This window comes from Mus musculus, chromosome 11 (genome assembly GCF_000001635.26).
Source record: "Mus musculus strain C57BL/6J chromosome 11, GRCm38.p6 C57BL/6J".
Taxonomy (NCBI): Eukaryota; Metazoa; Chordata; class Mammalia; order Rodentia; family Muridae; genus Mus; species Mus musculus.
In genome coordinates this window covers 102,282,587-102,301,394 of record NC_000077.6, presented here as the reverse complement: position 1 = coordinate 102,301,394, position 18,808 = coordinate 102,282,587, and the positions used below count along the sequence as shown (strand labels likewise).

General features: G+C 52.9%; 3 protein-coding genes across 16 annotated transcripts; 1 reads left to right on the top strand and 2 right to left on the bottom strand.

The window, feature by feature from the left end:
• Positions 1-3,477: 3,477 nt before the first annotated feature.
• On the bottom strand, positions 3,478-5,006 carry Gm33851 (predicted gene, 33851). The gene is made up of 2 exons (XM_030246466.1): positions 4,218-5,006; positions 3,478-3,771 (listed from the first exon to the last, which is right to left on the bottom strand). The coding sequence occupies exons 1-2, from the start codon at positions 4,628-4,630 to the stop codon at positions 3,699-3,701; spliced, it is 486 nt and encodes a 161-aa protein (XP_030102326.1). The 5' UTR covers positions 4,631-5,006; the 3' UTR covers positions 3,478-3,698.
• On the top strand, positions 4,350-12,095 carry Atxn7l3 (ataxin 7-like 3). Of its 12 annotated transcripts, none has more exons than XM_017314484.2 (13): positions 4,350-4,992; positions 6,336-6,446; positions 6,753-6,885; positions 7,090-7,261; positions 7,454-7,551; positions 7,727-7,749; positions 8,074-8,119; positions 8,243-8,328; positions 8,622-8,690; positions 8,910-8,953; positions 9,188-9,259; positions 9,340-9,497; positions 9,592-12,095. In XM_017314484.2, the coding sequence occupies exons 2-13, from the start codon at positions 6,396-6,398 to the stop codon at positions 9,738-9,740; spliced, it is 1,101 nt and encodes a 366-aa protein (XP_017169973.1). In that variant the 5' UTR covers positions 4,350-4,992; positions 6,336-6,395; the 3' UTR covers positions 9,741-12,095. The 12 variants fall into 12 exon arrangements, with proteins under 12 accessions (XP_017169973.1, XP_006533109.1, NP_001092307.1 ...); XM_006533046.4 differs by having other exon boundaries at positions 4,457-4,992; positions 8,053-8,119; NM_001098837.1 differs by having other exon boundaries at positions 4,766-4,992; positions 8,300-8,328.
• On the bottom strand, positions 11,968-16,444 carry Tmub2 (transmembrane and ubiquitin-like domain containing 2). 3 transcript variants are annotated; one of them, NM_028076.4, is made up of 4 exons: positions 16,307-16,444; positions 15,677-15,731; positions 13,524-14,087; positions 11,968-13,319 (listed from the first exon to the last, which is right to left on the bottom strand). In NM_028076.4, exons 2-4 carry the CDS (start codon positions 15,709-15,711, stop codon positions 12,959-12,961), a joined length of 960 nt encoding a protein of 319 aa, NP_082352.1. In that variant the 5' UTR covers positions 15,712-15,731; positions 16,307-16,444; the 3' UTR covers positions 11,968-12,958. The 3 variants fall into 3 exon arrangements, with proteins under 3 accessions (NP_082352.1, NP_001289434.1, NP_001289435.2); NM_001302505.2 differs by having other exon boundaries at positions 15,677-16,444; NM_001302506.2 differs by lacking the exon at positions 15,677-15,731.
• Between the last annotated feature and the right edge of the window lie 2,364 nt (positions 16,445-18,808).

Sequence of the window (18,808 nt, the reverse complement as noted above, 5' to 3'; positions counted from 1 at the left end):
TCATCCGGCACCTAAATTGCTCTTGAATAATCTGACATGTATGAAAAAAAGCCACAAGTAAGGGCCTGATAAACTATAGACCACAGGCCACAAAGGCAAGGGTGGGCCTAACACTTCTGTTGGCCTGTCCGCCCCAGCTCCAGCCATACCAGTCTTCTATGGCTCAAACACACAACACTCCTGTATTCTACCTGCCTAGAATACGTTGTATGTATGCGGAGCATTGACTTCATAACCAAGTGTAGTTCCTTGGATGTCCCCTACTTTTGAGAGTCTCTCATGTGCAAGTTGCCTGTTTGTCTGACTGGCCACTGACCCACTGACCTATCTATTTTCACCTTCCCAGCTCTGGGATTCCATGGGCCACTAGAGTTCTAAAAAACTGAACTAAGGGCCTCATGCTCATCAGACAAGCATTTTCCCCAGCTTAGCCATTTCCCCAGCCTCTCTGCCTAATCTTCACCTCTTTGCTTAGTGATTCAGGACTCTGTTTATTTTTTTAGTTTATTTATCTTTTTCTATTGATTTTTTTATTTGGTTCATTCTTTCTTTCTTTCTTTTTTTTCCAAGACAGGGTTTCTCTGTGTAGCCCTGGCTGTCCTGGAACTCACTCTGTAGCTGCTGGCCTTGAACTCAGAAATCCACCTGCCTCTGCCTCCCAAGTGCTGGGATTAAAGGTGTGCAGCACAGTCACCTGGCTCAGGACATCATTTAAGAGTCTTTCTAGGGTCTGGAGTGCTGGCTCAGCTGTTAAGAGCACTGACTGGGGGCTGGAGAGATGGCTCAGTGGTTAAGAGCACTGACTGCTCTTCTAAAGGTCCTGAGTTCAATTCCCAGCAACCACATGGTGGCTCACAACCATATGTAATGGGATCCGATGCCCTCTTCTGGTGTGTCTGAAGACAGCTACAGTGTCCTTCCATATAATACATCTTTAAAAAATAAGTCTTTCTAAGACTGAGAGTGGTGTTATTATCCTACAGCAGTGGAGGAGGTAGAGGCATTTACATCTCTGTGTGCTCAAGGCCAGCCGATCTCAAAATACAAAACAAACTGGGCTTGGTGGCGCACGCCTTTAATCCCAGCATTTGTGAGGCAGGGGCAGGCGGATTTCTGAGTTTGAGGCCAGCCTGGTCTACAAAGTGAGTTCCAGGACAGCCAGGGCTACACAGAGAAACCCTGTCTCAAAAAACAAAAAACAAACAAACAAACAAACAAAAAATAAAAGTCTGTTTGGAAGCTAGAGAGATGGCTCTTCCATAGGACCCAGGATCAAGTTCTAGCACACACATGTGTCCTCCTGACTGTAACTCCAGGTCTAGAGGATCTAGTGCCCTCTTGTGGTTTTTGTAGGCACTGCATGCAGGTGGTGCACAGACATTTAAGCAAGCAAAAAAAAAAAAAAAGTCTTTCTCCGGGCAGGGTGGGGGAGGTGCTTCTTTCTGCCCTTTGTTTCCTCAGCAGATTGATTGTCTTCCTCACACTCCTCTATGTCAGGCTTTGCTGGACTGCAAGCTCTACCAGGACAAGGCCTCTGTGTCTCCTTTGCTCCTTACTGTAACTCCAAGACCTCACACACAGCCAGGATCTGCTCAGGCCTTAGTATTTTGTTGACTGGCACAGAACCAGTTCATATGCCCAGAGATCACCACCACACAGCAGCTATGGCTAAGTGCTCAGTGAATGGGATGATCCATCACTTGGAAGTTCTGTGTGAAGATAGCTACTGATGGAGTATGCGGTCACAATCAGAGAATCAGGGAGGACCCAGAGGGTTTGTGCGAATGTGCAAATGCCTGCAGGCAAAGGTTTTAAGGCTTTTTGTTTGTTTGTTTTTTCGAGACAGGGTTTCTCTGTGTAGTCCTGGCTGTCCTGGAACTCACTCTGTAGACCAGGCTGTCCTGGAACTCAGAAATCCACCTGCCTCTGCCTCCCAAGTGCTGGGATTAAAGGTGTGTGCCACTGCTGCTCCTGAGCTAAACTCGACCATCTTTTGAGTCTTCACTATTTGGTCCCATAGTGATTCTAGTTTCTCTGAAACCACATCTATGACCTTGTCATGTCCTCCAGAAAGTTCTTCATCTTCAAGATGTCTTCAGGGGATGTTTTCTTCTTCACTCCACACAGGGAGGTCAGCCAGCTGGACTCCAGAACACAAAGTGATGTTGTATAGACACAAGTCTGGCCAGAGGATGCCTACAGCTCTCCTCAGTGTCTGTATGGTCCAACCCCACAAACTCCACCATATACTTGAACCTGTATGATCTTCTAGCCTGCTCATATCCTGCTGCTGACTGCCCCACATCTCTCTATGTTCTAGCCAGCCCTTAGCCTAACCAATATTGTGTCTATCTGCCTCTGTCTCTCTCTCTCTATCCTGCCACTATGTACTGAGACAGAAAGTGACTCTGACCAGGCTGGCCTCGAACTCAGAAATCCGCCTGCCTCTGCCTCCTGAGTGCTGGGATTAAAGGTATATGCCACCACGCCCGTAGGGATTTTCAATTATTTTCCTTCATGTCTTCCTACCCCGGGAGACAGTGACTCCCCGAGGAAGCACATCTTTGTCTCTCAGCATCTGGATTGTGCCGTTAACTTTCTTTCCTTCTTTCATTCATTTCATTTTTTTTTTTTTTTTTTTTTGGTTTTTCGACACAGGGTTTCTCTGTGTTGCCCTGGCTGTCCTGGAACTCACTCTGTAGACCAGGCTAGCCTCAAACTCAGAAATTCACTTGCTTCTGCTTCCCAAATGCTGGAATTAAAGGCATGCGCCACCACTGCCCAGCAACATTTTTTTCTTAATGTTAAGTTTTTAATGGCAGTGAAGACATTATAAAGAATCATTTAAAAAGAGAAGGAAAACTGAAATAACAGCCAGCGCTGGAAAGATGGCTCAGCCTTAAGAGGCTCACAACTAAAAGGACAAGCGTTTTGTTCCCAACACCCACAGCAGTCTCTCAAGTTAAAAAAAAAAAAAAAAAAAAGACAAAGTAACAATTGGTATGTCATCCAGTACTGTAATCCCCGCACTGGGGAGGCTGAGGCAGGATGGGCTACAAAATAAGACCATGTGTCAATGGAGTGAAAACAAAAGACAATACAAGATTACCAGACACCTAAGAGTCTCTCCTATGCCATGTTAGCTTCGGTTGTTTCTGAGACAGGGTTTCACTATGTAGCCCCGGAAGTATTTATGTAGATTAGGCTGGCCTCAACTCACAGAGATCCTCCTGCCTCTCTCTACCTCTCTCTGTTGTGGTAAAAGGAGTGGCTAGGCATAAACTTAATTGTTAAGTCTTTCCTATGAAATAGGTACTATCATTATGTCCTCTGGTAATGGACAAAAGAGGCGTAAGAAGGTCTTTTGCCTGGTCCACCAAGTTAAATTCAGAACTAACGTGTGGTCTTATCCGCTTCGAAATATCTACCAAGAACCTCCATACATGTTTGCTGAAGAGCGAAGAACCAAAGATGGTCTCAAAGTACGTGATTCCAGAGTTTAATTTTATCTGAAGCTAGAGGCCTGGCACGCAAAAGTCTCGAGGCTGTAGACACGGCCACGTACATGTGAGCGCAGATCTAAACACCTTGGGTGGCTGAGAAAAGGACCTTTCCTCCCGAAGCTAAAGAGGCGAGAGATGGAGGGTAAGGCCACTCCCAGCGGAGCAGCTTTTAGTGTAGGCAGAGTCTGGCCAGTGCTAAGCAGTCTGTCTGAGAGGTGGAGGGTCCAGCGTGGGCTCCGGAAGCAGGAAAGGCGAGCAGGTGTGGGATCTAAATTAGGATAAGGGCGGGAGCGCGCTCGACTCAGAAGGGCGCAGCTTGCACTCCGCAGTGAACCTTCTCCCTTGGGTTCTTTTCGGTTCGGAGGCCTGGGGTGGCTGGTGACCCACTCCGAAACCCAGAGAACGAATGCAGACCAGCCCCTTTTAAGGTTGTTCCTTCCTGAGCGCCTAACTGCACCCCATTTCAAGCCCAGACTCTTCACACAACTGACTGTATGCCTCGCGGTCAAAGTGGGGGAGCGACCGGGGAGCAGAGCAGGGAACCCCGCGGGAAGGGCGGGGATGCCTGGGCCGGAAGGCGTCCCAGGCTCGGCTGGGAGCCGGCGCTCTCTTTCGACGCCACCCCGTTGCCTCCGCCCCCGAGCCGGCCGGGACGGCACCAAGTCTCCGCCCCTGGCGCACCGCGCACCTCACCTTGAACGCTGCCCCACCCACCTCGAGCCTATTGGGCCTCCCGGGCCGAGGACACTCCGCGATTGGCCGGACTCGTCTACGGAGGCCCCACCCATCTCCCCGCCCCAGGTCCCGTCCGCCGGTACTTTGGACGGCGGCGTGGCGCCCCTCCTCCCCTCCCGGTCCCCGCCCCCTGGAGCAAATGCTGCCGAGCTGCGGCCGCGGGGCAGATGCACGCGCTCGGGCCCTTCTAGCAGGCGCGAGCAGTCGCTGGGCGCGCGAAAGCGAAAGGAGGAAGAGGAAGGGAGGGCGAGGGCGGGGTGTTGAGGAGGGGCGGGAGGAGGAAGAGGAGGAGGTTGGAGCGCGCTCGCGCCTGGCCTCGCGCCCGCGCCGAGGGAGGGGGGAGAGGGGCGCGCGCGCGCACGCTCGCGTCCTCGCTCGCTCCATCCATCCATCCTCCGGTCGCGGCACGCGCGCGCGCTCCGGGCTCGCGCCGCACCCCCCGCCCGGGAGAGGCGGGCTGGAGTGGGGGGCGGGGGGAGGGGCGCGCGGACGGCGCGCGGACTGCGCGCGGGCGGGGTGAGGTGAGGAGGAGGAGGCGGCGACGGGACGAGAAGGGAGGGGAAGGGGCCATGGCCGCCCGGTGAGGCGGCGAGGCGGGGGGGCAGCCCGACCCCCCGGCCCCGGGCCCCGGGCCCCGGGGAGAGGCGAGGACGGACCGACGGACATGGGGCTCCGGAGCAGCCGCCGTCGCCGCCGCCGCCGGAGGACGCGGCCCTGAGAGGCCGCCGGGCCCCGGCGCGGCCCCCCGGGCGGGGTGAGTACAGAACAGGGACGGGGGAGGGGCCTGCGGGGGGCGGGGGGCGGGGCCCGAGGCGGGGCTTGGGCCCCCTCCCCCCAGGTCTGGGTCAGCGCCCCTTCCCCTCCCCCAGGGCCGACGCGGAAACGCCCGGCTTTCCCCGGCTTCCCGGCCGGGCCGGGGCCCCCCGGTCTCCCCCTGGCTGGGTCCTCCTTGGGCGGGGCAGGGCCGGCCGGGGAGGGGGCGCGGGGCCTTTGTTAGGGAGCCAGGCCCCAGCCCCCGGGACAATAGAGACACCCTCCCGGAATCCTCTCCCCGGCCCGTCCGGGATCTGGGCAGGCGGCGACCTAGTGGGGTCGGGACGCGTCCCACTCTGCTTACTCTCTGGGGGTCGGTCTGTCCCGGCCCGCCGCCGGCCTATGGGCGGCTCGGCTCTCCTCCCCCCAGTCGGTATGATGCAGCAGCAGTGCCGCAAGGACGGGAGAAGAGCCGCGACACGGCCTGCTCCCCTTCCCAGTGCCCCTGGCTCATTTGTCAGTCCCCACCCCACTCGAGGCCGGCAGCTTCTTAAACTCGTACCCACTCTTCAGTGGGGCCCCGAACTGTGGGCACTGTTTCTGAATCCTACGGTGGGGTTTTTGGACTTTGGGGCTCTTGGAGAGACTTCCGGGCTGGTCCTGAGGGAGGGAGGGTGCGATCTAAAAGAACAGGTAAGGGGAGTGCCCACTCGCGTGCGTACCACGGGGCTCTCCTCTGCTCACGTTCTTGGTGGCTGGAAATGCCCTTTGCCTGTAGGCTTCTCTGGGCTCTGTTCCTCTCGTAGAGTGGCAGGCTTATTTTAAGAGAAGACAGAGTGGGGTGAAGGTTGTAGGGTGTTAGGGCCATTCCTACTTCTGGTAGCAGTACCCCCCCAAGTGGACATCCTGGCTGAAAGCAGAGGTGACTATGACAGCCCTTAGGGAAACGGGGGTTGTCTTGAGGAGTCTGTGCAGTTCTTTGCCACACCCTGTGGGTTTGCTTTGAGGCCTTAGAGTTCCTTCTCCTCCCCCTGCTGCATTGCACCATGGGTATCAAAGAGGGGTTTGAGTTTTGGGTACCTGGGATGAGCTGCTGCCTCCTATAGACCTAGAGTCTGATTGGCAAGGCAGTACAGTTCAGGGCCTGAGCTTAGGCCTGGGAAGGACTAGGCCACCTCTGGTTCTCAGGCCCTGAAGGACCATCTAGACCTAGTGAACGGGGCCTTGGGGAGGGAGACACACTGATGCCAGGATTAAGCCCTGGGCTTGGAGGTGGGGAGGGGAGGTGGCAGTCTCTGGAGGTGTCTTGGACTCACACCAACACCCCCACCTCCATGTGTGCAGCCGTGTTGCCGCCCGCTGTGCTATGAGCAGTCAGAGCGCCGTCTCCACAAGAGTTTACAAATGAAAATGGAGGAAATGTCTTTGTCTGGCCTGGATAACAGCAAACTAGAGGTGAGGGCTCCCCCACGTGTGCCTCCGGTTCTTTCTCTCAATGTCTCTGCGTCCGTCGCTAAATCTGGCATCTGTGCCAAAGGAGGAATTTGGGTAGTCAGCCTTGTTCCTTAGAGGGAATAATAACCAGCTGAAAGGTCCAAGGATCTGGGAGGAAGAAGGAACTCAAAAATCAAGGTCAGGAAAGTGGCAAAGAAAGCAGCATGCTTGGTCAGGGCCAGGAGATTTGGTTGGTGAGAGTTGTTCAGTCAAGGTGGGGTGCTCCCCTTGTGACCATGGATGCTGGTGTTCTCTTCCGGGGCCCAGGCCATCGCTCAGGAGATATATGCTGACCTGGTCGAGGATTCTTGTTTGGGATTCTGCTTTGAAGTACACCGGGCTGTTAAGTGTGGCTACTTCTTCCTGGATGATACGGATCCTGACAGCATGAAGGATTTTGGTGAGCCTCAGGGTGGAAGGGGAGTGGTCTAGCTCTGCCCAGGAAGGGCTTAGAGCAGTCCTTTAGAAACTGTCCTATTTGTAGAGCCTGGAGCTCCTGTGAGCTTAGGCAAGAATGGATTTAAAGAGAGCCTGGGACCATAGGTGAGGACAAGAAGTTAGGGTACCCTGCCCGCTCTGATCGCCACACCTCTCCTGTCCCCAGAGATCGTGGACCAGCCTGGGTTGGACATCTTTGGACAGGTTTTCAACCAGTGGAAGAGCAAGGAGTGTGTTTGCCCCAATTGCAGCCGCAGTATTGCTGCTTCCCGCTTTGCCCCCCACCTGGAGAAGTGCCTGGGAATGGGTCGCAACAGCAGCCGAATCGCCAACCGTCGGTGAGAACCTCATGCTTCCAGCACCAGTGATGCGCAACTTGTGCAATTGGTACCGAGGTGTAGTCTTATGGGGTCACTGGTAGGGTACAGAAGGGGGGGCCACTCTTGGTCCTCACGTGCTTCCCTATAAATTCATGTGCAGATGGGTGATATCCTTTAGCCTTGACATTTTTTCTTCTCAACTTTGGGCAGGATTGCCAATAGCAACAATATGAACAAGTCTGAGAGTGACCAAGAAGACAACGATGACATCAATGACAATGACTGGTCCTATGGCTCAGAGAAGAAAGGTGTTTTGGGGGTCTGGGGAAACCTGGGAGAAGCTGGGGTGAAGGAAATAGTAGTAGAGTATACATTTGCCATAAACTGTCTTGATGGGGGAAGAATGTAGTTTTCAAAAACATATAAATATTCTGAGAACAAGAGCGTAAAAGTAACTGTGTTTTTTGTCCTGTTGTCCCCCAGCCAAGAAGAGAAAATCAGACAAGGTGAGAGCTGGGGCGAGCATGGGGGAAATTTGGGTGAAGGACAGATACCCTTCCTTTGGGGCAGGGATTGATTGCTCAGGTCTTTTGACTCAAGTGTGAGGTCACTGGGGGGGCATCCCTGGGTTTGGGAGTAAGGGTGTGTGGTGGGCAGGGGAGCTGCAGAGGTTTTGTGGGCGGGCGGGCGGGCGGGAACATAGCCGTCTTACCGGGAGGAACAGTAAACGCTTGAGGTTGTTTCTTTGTCAAATCTTTTTTCCTTCCCTGGGTTCTCGGCTCCCCCTTATCATTGCCCTTTCCCCAAAGCTATGGTATCTCCCATTCCAGAACCCTAATTCCCCTCGAAGATCCAAGTCTCTAAAACACAAAAATGGTAAGTGGGGCTAGACCAACAGGGGTGCTGCTAGCTATGTTATTTATTACAGGGCTTGTAGTGGGGGTGAGGGAGGGCCTGTGATCCTTCTGTCACCCCCACTTCCTCTCTGGTTATTTTCAGGGTTCTCTGTCTGTACCTCTGCATCAAACACCCTTCCCCTTCTTTTTTCTTCTTCAGGGGAACTTAGCAACTCCGATCCTTTTAAGGTGAGTAGATGCTGCGCTTCTGCGCTTCTCCCTGTTGTTGTGAGGCGGTTGGGATTTGGACGAGTGAGGCCAGGATGCTGACAACTACAGCGCTTGTAGCTCTTTAGGTCCTGGGTGTTGATGCTCTCTGTGGGCCCCGTCTCTGTGTCTGCGCAGGCTGGAGGGGCTTTTGGAGGACTACTTGGAGGCAGGGGTGAGCGGGCCTGCTGCTCCATCCGCTCCTTTTCTGGCTGCCCTCTCTTTACTTCTCTGACCCGTTTTTCACTCCTGACCTACCTCTACTTCTCTCACAGTATAGCAACTCAACTGGGATCAGCTATGAGACCCTGGGTCCAGAGGAGCTGCGGAGCCTGCTCACCACGGTGCGCAACTGGAGAGGGGAGGGGGTTTGCTTTGGGCTGGGCAACGGGTAGGACTCTGAAGGAGACAGATGACATAGCAGCAGGAGCCATAGTTTTCTGTGAAAGTGGGCTTCCTCTGAGGTTGGTTTCTACGTGGTCAGTCTAGCGTTGGTGCAGAGGGAGTATCTAGTGTTTGGACCAGGTCTCCTGCCCCTCTTTTCAGCTGTGTTCTTTTTCCAGCAATGTGGAGTGATTTCTGAACATACCAAGAAGATGTGCACAAGGTGAGCGTGGAAACCTGAAAGGGGGCTGGGCATGGGTCGGGGTACCGCACCCCTGGATCTGAGCAGTGGGCTCCCGTCCTTACCCTCCCGTCATCTATCTAATAGGCCTGTCTGGGGACCCACCATCTGGGGATTCACCACTGGCTCTTTCCCTGTCCCTCTAGCTTCTGCTTCACCTGAGCTCCTGAAGTCCTTCCCTGCCTTGTCAGGGTCTGATCATTCTGTCCCCACCAGGTCACTACGCTGCCCGCAGCACACGGATGAACAGAGGCGAACCGTACGGATTTATTTCCTTGGGCCCTCGGCGTAAGTGACCTTTCCAAAAGGGGGGTGGGTCAGCTTGCTGATCTCTTTCCCTAACGTGTCTCTTTGACTCCTCTTTCTAGCGTTCTTCCAGAGGTAGAGAGCTCCTTGGATAACGATGGCTTTGACATGACTGATAGCCAGGCCCTCATCAGCCGGCTTCAGTGGGACGGCTCTTCTGATCTCTCACCTTCTGATTCAGGCTCCTCCAAGACTAGTGAAAATCAGGGATGGGGTTTAGGTATGCCATGCACTTGATCTCAGGCTCTTGGCAGTGGGGCACCCTTCTCCTTCCTCAGCTGCACCTTCATCCTCTGTGCCTCTTTCCTCTGCAGGTACCAACAGCTCTGAATCACGGAAAACCAAGAAAAAGAAATCCCATCTGAGCTTGGTAGGGACTGCCTCTGGCCTGGGCTCCAACAAGAAGAAAAAGCCAAAGCCACCGGCTCCCCCAACGCCCAGCATCTATGATGACATCAACTGACTTGGGTGCAAGGGATAGCCTTTGGCTGAGAGAGCCCTCTCTCCCGACCCCCACCCAGGCAGCATAGCCTGGCATATGGACAGCTGCTGGGGGTCTGGGCTTGGGAAGCTTGGTGGGCCAGGCAGGCAGAGGATCCAATTATGTGCCCCTGGGGGGTGTCAGGATCCTCTGCAACGGAGCATGACCCCTCGGCGTGCGGGACTCAGACCTGGACATATTATGCCTTGGACATAAGTTTGGTGGGGAGACGGTTTTCCTATTTATTCTGTGAGTTACTGGATGTCCAGCTAGGCTGGGGGCCTGACCTGGGCACTGTGCCAGGGCACTGCCTGCTCCCCACCCCAGGAACTGGACTAAGCCCTGCCGAGGGGCATCGTGGCTACCCAGGCGGCTTTGGGTTGGAAGCTGAGCCCAGAGGGGGCCTCCCCTGGCTGCCCTCAGCAATGTGAAAGGTTCGGTGCTTGGAGCTGAGGGGCAGGGCTGCTATGTCCTGTTTGTGTGCAGAGTCCTATCAGATGTCCCCATTCCCCGGGGTCAGCAGGCACAGTGCTGTCTGCTACGGTGGGCATCCAGAACTGCCTCACAGGAGGCAGCCCTTTCCCCTCAGTCCCCATGGGCCTCCTTGGCAGCAGGAGCTGTCCTTTTGTTGTTGGGTGCCGGGAAAGGACCTCCAGCCTCTACAGCTTCAAGGAATGGGAAGGGGAGGGTAGGAAGAGGGAGCCTGTATCAGAGTGGCCCCCTGCCCTCCCTGCCCCAGGGCTGTGAGATGGCCCAGGTGAGAGGGACGGTGCTGCTTTATTTGAAATGTTTCTTACCTCATTCCCTGCCCCAGGAAGGGGCCCAGCCTCACCCTCCTGGGGTGGCCCCGTGTTCTCCCTCCCATCCTGCCCCCTGCCCTGCCCTGCTGGGGCAGCCTGAGCTCCCAGCTGCTGCTTGCCCCCCACCCCCTTTCCCTTGACCAGCTTCAGTTCCTCTCAGTGCTCTCGCCTCTAAAGCCTGCCCTCTCTCCCCTCCCTTGCCGCTTTTAAGTTATTTATTCTGTACTTGTGGTTTGGGGCTCTGAGGAAAAACCCTAATCTTGTGCCTCTCTCCCTTTGCTAGGAGTAGGATGGGATGAGAAGGTAGTCTCTGCCCTGGGTTGTCAGTGGAGTTAGGAGGGGTGCTCTTGCCCCTCTGTGGGACTGTCATGCCAGAGCACTCACCTACCTGACCTGTATCCCACCTCCCAGCAGGTAGCATCACACCTTGGAGCTGGAAGATCTGGCTATGGGCTGATTGACAGGGATGGGGTTGATCCTGAGCCTAGTTTTCTGGCTCTTGCTATACATGTCCCCTCTTCCCAGGAGGAGGCACTCCCACATTGGGTAGCTAGTACCCAAGACTGGTTGGACTGATTTGGGTTAGGGACCCAGCGGGCTAAGGGAACAACCGTGCTAGGGCTGCAGCGCCCTGTCTGGAACCCAGTCTCCCTGGGGTGGCGCTCATTGTGGCTGAGGCCTGCTTACAAGTTGATTTTTAACCCAAGTATTGTGATTATTTTTTAAAAAGTCAAGCTAATTTTGGCAGGAGTTAGAATAAATCCTTGGAGCCTGGGCCCCTCTGTCCTTGGCCCTCCATAGCCTTCTCGCTAGAGGGGGAAAGAAGGTTCTCGGGCCGGCCCCACTACCAAGCATAGCTTGGGAACCTGCTGAAGGTCAGGGGAAGCCGGCCCAGGTTCTTATCCCTTTGGAGTAGCTGCAGCTCAGGCCAACTCACTCTGCTCTCCTTCCCACCTCTCCCTTTTCCCTCTGGTTGGAGGGAGTAGTTTGGGAACTGGTTTGTCCACAAAAACTTCCCCATTGTTCCTTGGCTCACCCTCAGGGCAGAACCCCCTGCCCAGGCTGGGTGAGAGATGGGCTTGGTCCAGCAGGGACCCTGAGGGAACAAACCCCTTCTTTGGGGAGTATGCCCTCCCTACTGTGTAGTTGAACAGGGGCTAGGAACTCCCCACTCCCTCCCTCTAACAGCAGGCTGTGTGGGTTTCAATTCCCATCCTCCCCACCCTGGCTAGGTGTCGTCCACCCTGTATCCTATCATGTGTCTGTGTGTGGGGGGGTTCTGTACTAATTTCCATGGCCGGTGGCTTTTCCTTCCATGCATCACTCCCCCCCGCATGCCCAGGGGCCACCCGCCTGGCATTACCGCATGCTGGGGTCATTGGGGGAGGGGGGTGGGGCTCACGCTGTCCTGTGGTCTTGAGATTTTTATTTTTGCATATGTAATCCATCCTGTACAGGTAGCTAACTTTGTAAACGCTGTGTATTCCCCTCTGCCCTCATGGCTGCTGGTGTAAATAAACTGCATTTCCCGTTGGTAGCCCGGCCTGCCCACTCTCATTGCCATGTTGCTGAGGGCAGAGCAGTCACAAAGAGGCTCCATAGCCACAAAATGGATTTTTATTCATTCATACTGACCATCTAAGGGCTTAGGGGAGGGCAGTCTATACCCAGAGCTCATCCTTGGAACTGGGCAGGGCACTGGATTAGGGCCAGTACTCTTGCAGTCTAGAGGCCTAGGATAACAGCAGCTGTGGCCTGGCCTCAATGCTGGGGGCTTGGCCTTCTGCCCCACTCCCCTTCCTGACTGAGCTCTATACAGGACTATTTACAAACAAACAAAAAAAGAGCAAGCAAAGTGCTTTAAAAGAAAGCAAAATATCCTATTCCTGCTACAAGGGGCACAAGGAGGAGGTGGTGGCAGCTGGGTGCTGTAGGGAAGGCTGGCTGGCAGTCTTCATCCCTGTGAATTTAGTTTCAAAAGGTCCACACTCATCTAAGGAGTGGAAGGTACTTGAGGCTTCCTACAGAAGTATGCTAAGGCCATGCTGAGCTGTCCTGGCAGCAACCCTGGGGGTTAGGGAACAGACATGCAAGAGACTGGGCCACAGCCAGGAGGGAAGACCCAGAGCCCAGGCTTCTCACTGATCTTGGCCTGTGAACTTTGGGATTCCAAAAGAGGGAAGATGATATCCTCATTTCTACCTGAGTTGTGCTTGCAGAGATATCTGTACCCTCTGGACATGAAGGGAGGCCACACACCTGCTTCCTGGGTCCTATGGACAGGGTACCCACCATACCCTTCCTATCCCTCCCTCCCAGGTCCTTGGGCCCAGCTCTGGCCAGGAAAGGAGGGAGGCCACGAAGGAGGAAGACCATGCCTTTCTTTGTCTCCTGATGTCCTTATCTTCCATACATCCCAAATACCAGGATGCTGAAGAAGACTGTGACTCCAACCAAGGAGATAGTGGCAGGTCCAGTGAAGAACTGGCGGTAATTGATACGGAAGTACCAGACCACACCCAAGAGCACCACAAACACAGGCACCATGAGGCTGCCCACGTTGACACCAAGGCTAGATTGCTCAGTGGTTGGGGTCAAGGAGGCTGAGGGGCCAGAAACTGCTGCCCCTGGGGGTGAGCGGTGGCAGTGGATCACGCAGTTGTTGGTAATGTTCAGGGAACTCAGTGTGCGTGCTGGGTCCTGCAGCAGCCGACCCTGGTAGATCAACTTCATTTGGCTCTCTTGTCCAGGGAAGTATTTGCTACAAGGATGAAAGGAAAGACTGGATAAAGAATAAGGCTAGAGAGATCAAGGCCTGGACATGAAAGACACTGAAGGTCTGTCTATGGAAGTCTCCATTTCCCCTTAAAATCCCTCCTGTGCTCACATATATGCACAGCTTCTTCAGGAAACCATCATCTGAGGAACAAGTCACGAGCAACTGGCCTCTCTCCGGCCTACTCACCTTTTTAGGGTACCCACAGTGTCCTCTGGCCTGGCCACAGCTAGCTCCTCGGTGTCATTGAGGAACTTGAGGCGAACATTGATGAGGCTGGGGCTGGGAGAGAGGCAGGAGCCATCATCTAACCCCAGCGGGGCTTCTGGGCGACTGCTCCCCAGGCCTGCTTGCCTTTTAGGCAGGCCTTGGATGTCCAGGAGATGCTCCAGGCTGGGCTCCATCTCTCCCCTAGCTCCAGGTTCTCCAGTGGCGTCTCCCCCACTGTCACTGGTCTCTTCAGCCTTGTCATCATTGCCCCCTGATGGATGGGGGTGTTCGGTTGGCTCTGGAGTGCCTTGGTTTACCAGCTGGTCCACATGGCCCAGGTGGAGAACAGACGTGTCACCTGCTGACACAATGGTGCCCAGCAGCTGGTTGTTACCACTGTCTGCTACATAGGTGGAGAGCCAGGCTAGGACCAGGGCTAGAGTCAGCGCCACCACGCCTGCTACCACCATCACCTCGTTACCCACACCCTCAATGAGGGTGACATCAGAGAGCTCCATGGCCTGGCTGCTGACTGGGTCCACGCTGCAGGAACAAAGGGGGATAGCATTAGGAGGGCCTGAGGGCTTATAGTCAGGTTTCTACTTTGTTTAGGTTCTGAGGCAGGCTGGGGTTAAAAAAAAAAGAAAAAAAAAAAAAAGGAAAAAAGGATGGGGGCTTGGTGTTGTGTAGGAAGGGCAGCCAGCCAATTTCCTAACAGTAGTAGACCCTCAATCTCAAGCTAAGGACTGACTTACCCTTGGCCCCTCTGCCTTTACCGTGAAACTCTAGCTTTCAGATTCTGTGCTCATAAGAAGCATGGGTCACCAGAAAAGCCTCATAACCTTGTTACCAGCTGCTGATTGCTCACTTGTTTGTTTTTGTATTTGGAGAATAATGGAGAAGGAACATTTGCTGCTTCTCTTCAAGACAGGGTTTCTCTGTGTAGCCCTAGCTGTCTTGGAACTACCGCTCTATAGACCAGGCTGGCTTCAAAATCACTTGCCCCTATCGGAGTATTGGGCCTAAAGGCCACCACTGCCCGGCTTACATTTTGCTTCTTTAAGCTTGGAGTTTCTCTAGGATTCCTAACACATGACCAAGCACATCTGCATGCACCCAGCAGCCTCAGTGGTAGCTTCAGATTAGAAAGACTCTTTAATGGGCATTGTGCGGCCACCCTTGCCAGATTTCCTTTGGATTACATCTCATTCATGGCCACACACCCATTCATGCCCACACACCCATTCATGCCCAGATGTCAAGAGCCAAATACATAAATATACTCTGATCTATCAAGGATAGGATCAGATCACTTCAAATGGACAAATGTACTGGGACTATCAGCAGACATGTTTGTCTATTAAACTGTTCTGGCAAATTCTGGGGAGCCACATAGGACAGTCACCAGAAACACTACACGCTTTAGTCTCCATAGGCTTGGCTTTATAACTGCAAAACCGCTGTTCTACATGCCCTGGTTATCCCAGAACTTGGGAAATAAAGGAACTAAGGATACAAGGTTCAAGACAAGTCTCCACTACTTAGCAAGTTCAAGGCTGCCTAAGGCTACACGAGACAGCTTCAAGAAAACCATTGCCCAAGTAGAAATTATTTGGAAATACTTCCCAACGGTTCCCACTATCCTTCTTTCAATCTGTCTTGTGCTATGAAGGTTTTCCCTCTCTGCGGCTTCTGAGAAAGCATTGGAGGCTCTCTGCATATTCCTCGGAGTACCGTCTCTTTTCCTTGGAGAATCTACGTTCACAGCTGTCTCTGGGCAAATCCATCTGGTGATTATCATCATCAGACTACTCTCACAGCACCCACAAAACATCATTACACTCATAACCTGTCCATTTCTTCATTGACTCCTGGAAGATAAGAACCGAGGGTAGTTCTCTTTGTTTGAAGCTCTTAATGCAATGTCACAGTAGCTGCTCAAGGAATATTTGTAGAACACACCAACACTCTCAGAAGCGTTTCCACAGCCTTATTTACACAGATTGGCCCTGGAGTCAGGGAAGCGATTCTGGGTCACTGTCTAGCCCCTCTTCTAGCTATGCAATGTCCAGCAACGTTCTCAAAGCCTCAGCTTTCTCAACAGTAAAGTGGGGTTTAAAATGGTTACCTACCTCATAAGGTTGTTTTGAAGAAGACGTGAAATCATCGAAGCAAAAATAATTAACACTGTTCAATAAACAAATGATAGCAATTACGTCTCACTCCCATAACTAACCCCTGTTGGTCAGGTTAGTGTCAGGAACCGTGATGTACACAAAAGGAAACTGTGGCAAAGACAGATGGAAGCGGAGGACACAAGGAACTGCCGCGGGCAGGGGCCAGATAGGGGACCTGCATCTGTCTGACCAAGGCCTCGGCTTTCTCCTCAGCCTGTGGACGATCCTGACCGCACTGTGGGGAGTCGTCCCCGACCGTGCTTTTTTCTGGGGTGAAGGTTCTGCGTCTGAAAGGTCCTATTCCCTTGGCAGTGGAGTCCATCAGCACCCCCCACCCCACCCCCGAGCCGAGGAGCTTCCGGGTTTCGGTCGCAGTGCCCAAGCCCGACTCTCCGGGACAGTGATGGTTTAGGGTCAGGTGAAGAAGCGAGGGTCGGGAGGTAGGGGGGTCACAAACCATCCACACCCCTCAAACTTCGGGGCGGGGCAGAGGAGAGGGGGCGGAGCTTGAGGACGCGAGGAGTCATGGGAGATTAAAGGGGGTTTGGATGGTTACTGTGCCTCGATGGGGAAGGAAAGCCTCACCTGACAAAGCCAGGATAAATGTTTTGACTTCGCCAGGACAGTCTTTGTAGTTCTCTTTCCGTAGGGGTCAGGGGAGGGGCTGGCAACTCAGGATTCTGTCCAGGGTCCGATCTCTTCCGGCTTTTCTCGGAAGCTGTTAACATCCAGGACAGGAAGTCCCGCCTCCCCGCCTTGTACTGATGACGCAAAGCTACGTAAGGCGGACTGACGTAAACGTAATCTTTAAATAAAAGGGCCAGGTTGCGCCGCGGCAGAAGGGGAGGAGTCATTGTTGGCGGGATTTCGGACCTCCGGCAGTAAGACCACGCCCATTAGGCGTGGCCTCGGACCTCCTGGAGGTCGGAGGCGGGGCCAAAAGAGAAGAGGCGGGGGAAGGTGTTTGTGGGGGGCGTGGTTTCATGCTTAGACGATTGCCCTGGCAAGCTCTCCTGGTCCACCCGCCGCTAGGTTTCCTTCTTTCCCGCCTGGTTTTTCCTTCCGGTTTGGTTCTCTAGCTCCAGAGCTAATGAGATTCATTACTGCTTCGCCAATGCACACCAGGCTCCAAGGTTGGGAGCGGTAAAGTCTGCTATTTTTGACTTCTAAGACAGTTGTTCCTCGAGGAGATGGGCAAGAATACAAATTAAAGTCTTAAGTACTTGAAGATTTCTACCTCGTATAGCTTTAATAAATGAAGCGGGAAGGCATTTTAAAGAGATACAAATACAGTGCCCTCAGCCGGGCAGTGGTGGCACACGCATTTAATCCCAGCACTTGGGAGGCAGAGGCAGGCTGATTTCTGAGTTCGAGGCCAGCCGGGTCTACAAGTAGTGAGTTCCAGGACAGCCAGGGCTATACAGAGAAACCCTGTCTCGAAAAACAAACAAACAAACAAAAAACAAATAGAGTGCCTTCTTAAGAAAGGATTTTTTTTCTTTTACTTGTTTCTATGTGTATGCCGCGTGTGTGGGTACTTGCAGAGCCCAGAAGAGGGCATTGGATCTCCATGAGCTAGGGTTACAAGAGGTTGTAAATCGCCAGTCTTGAGTGCTGGGGAGAGAACTCAGGTCTTCTGGCAAGAAGAACAAGTGCTCTTAACCATTGAACCATCTCTCCAAGTCTATCACCCTGGATTAGTTTTTCCTTTTTTTTTTTTTTTTTTTGGTTTTGTTTGATTGTTGATTCACTATGTAGAAGAGCAAGCAGCCTTTCTCAACCTTTGAGTCTAACGACTCATTCAGAGGTCGCATATCGGATTTTATATTAGTATTCATAAGAGTAGCAAAATTACAGTTGTGAAGTAGCACCAAAAATAACTTTACAGAGAACCAGTGTAGTGGATGATCTTTCCCATCTGGGCACCACCATGAGATTAACCCAGTGTTTTGATGGTCTTGGTCACTTTAAGAAATGTATTACATTTTATTTATTGATTGAGTATATGTAGATGTGTGCACTACAGCCCAAACGTGGCGGTCAGAGGACAGCTTGTGGGACTTGATTCTCCTTCTACCCTGGGGGTCCCAGGGGTTGAACTGATGTCACCAGCCTTTGTGGCAACTGCCCCTCCCCATACCATCTCACTGGCCCCTCCTTAATCATTTTTCTTTCTTTCTTTCTTTTTCTTTTCTTTTCTTTTCTTTTTTTTTTTTTGGTTTTTTTCGAGACAGGGTTTCTCTGTGTAGCCCTGGTTATCCTGGAACTCACTCTGTATACCAGGCTGGCCTCCAACTCAGAAATCTGCCTGCCTCTGCCTCCCGAGTGCTGGGATTAAAGGCGTGTGCCACCACGCCCGGACATTTTTCATGACACTGTAGATGTTCTCCTTATCTTTCCTAAACTATATATCTTTAAAAGATTTATTTATTTATTTTATATGAGTACACCGTAGCTGTCTTCAGACACCCCAGAAGAGGGCACCAGATTCATATTGCAGATGGTTGTGGGCCACCACGTGGTTGCTGGGATTTGAACTCAGGACTTCTGGAAGAGCAGTCAGTGCTCATAACCACTGAGCCATCTCTCTAGCCCCCTTTCCTAAACTATTGAACTTTGAAACTTAGGTGTTCGTTTGTTTGTTTGTGAGGCAGTTCTCCAAGTAGCCCAGGCTGACTTTGAACTCCTGACCCTCCTGTCTGCCTCTGCTCTGCCTTTTCTGTTTTTGTTTTTTGTTTTTTGAATCAGAAACTCATGAAGTTGGCCAGGTTAGCTTTGAACTCTCAGACTTAGGAAGACAGACCTTAATCTGAGTCTGTATTGGGACTGACTCAGCCTCTGGAGTTAAATGACTCTGTCAAGCTACCTGGCAGCCTCTGCGTGCGTGCATGCCTTTCTCTCTCTCTCTCTCTCTGTGTGTGTGTGTGTGTGTGTGTGTATACCTGTGTATGTAGGTACATATGTATGCAGGCCTAGGGAGTCTTCCTCAATCACTCTCTCCATCATACTTTCTGAGACAATGGCTTTTACTGACCCTGGAGTTGTGTTACACCAGCTGGCCAGGGATCCACCTGCCTTCACCACTTA

Bases quoted from the DNA above. Each gene is read 5' to 3' on its own strand.
- Gm33851 (XM_030246466.1), bottom strand. From the start codon at position 4,630: ATGGATGGATGGAGCGAGCGAGGACGCGAGCGTGCGCGCGCGCGCCCC. The intron at 3,772-4,217 runs GTGGGTGGGGCA...ATCCTAATTTAG, and splicing joins GGAGGCCCAATAGGCTCGAG to ATCCCACACCTGCTCGCCTT.
- Atxn7l3 (XM_030245879.1), top strand. From the start codon at position 5,394: ATGGGCGGCTCGGCTCTCCTCCCCCCAGTCGGTATGATGCAGCAGCAG. The intron at 7,552-7,726 runs GTGTTTTGGGGG...GTTGTCCCCCAG, and splicing joins CTATGGCTCAGAGAAGAAAG to CCAAGAAGAGAAAATCAGAC. The intron at 9,498-9,591 runs GTATGCCATGCA...TTTCCTCTGCAG, and splicing joins AAATCAGGGATGGGGTTTAG to GTACCAACAGCTCTGAATCA.
- Tmub2 (NM_001302505.2), bottom strand. From the start codon at position 15,711: ATGATTTCACGTCTTCTTCAAAACAACCTTATGAG. The intron at 14,088-15,676 runs GTAGGTAACCAT...TTGTTCCTGCAG, and splicing joins CTTCAAAACAACCTTATGAG to CGTGGACCCAGTCAGCAGCC. The intron at 13,320-13,523 runs GTGAGTAGGCCG...TCATCCTTGTAG, and splicing joins ACTGTGGGTACCCTAAAAAG to CAAATACTTCCCTGGACAAG.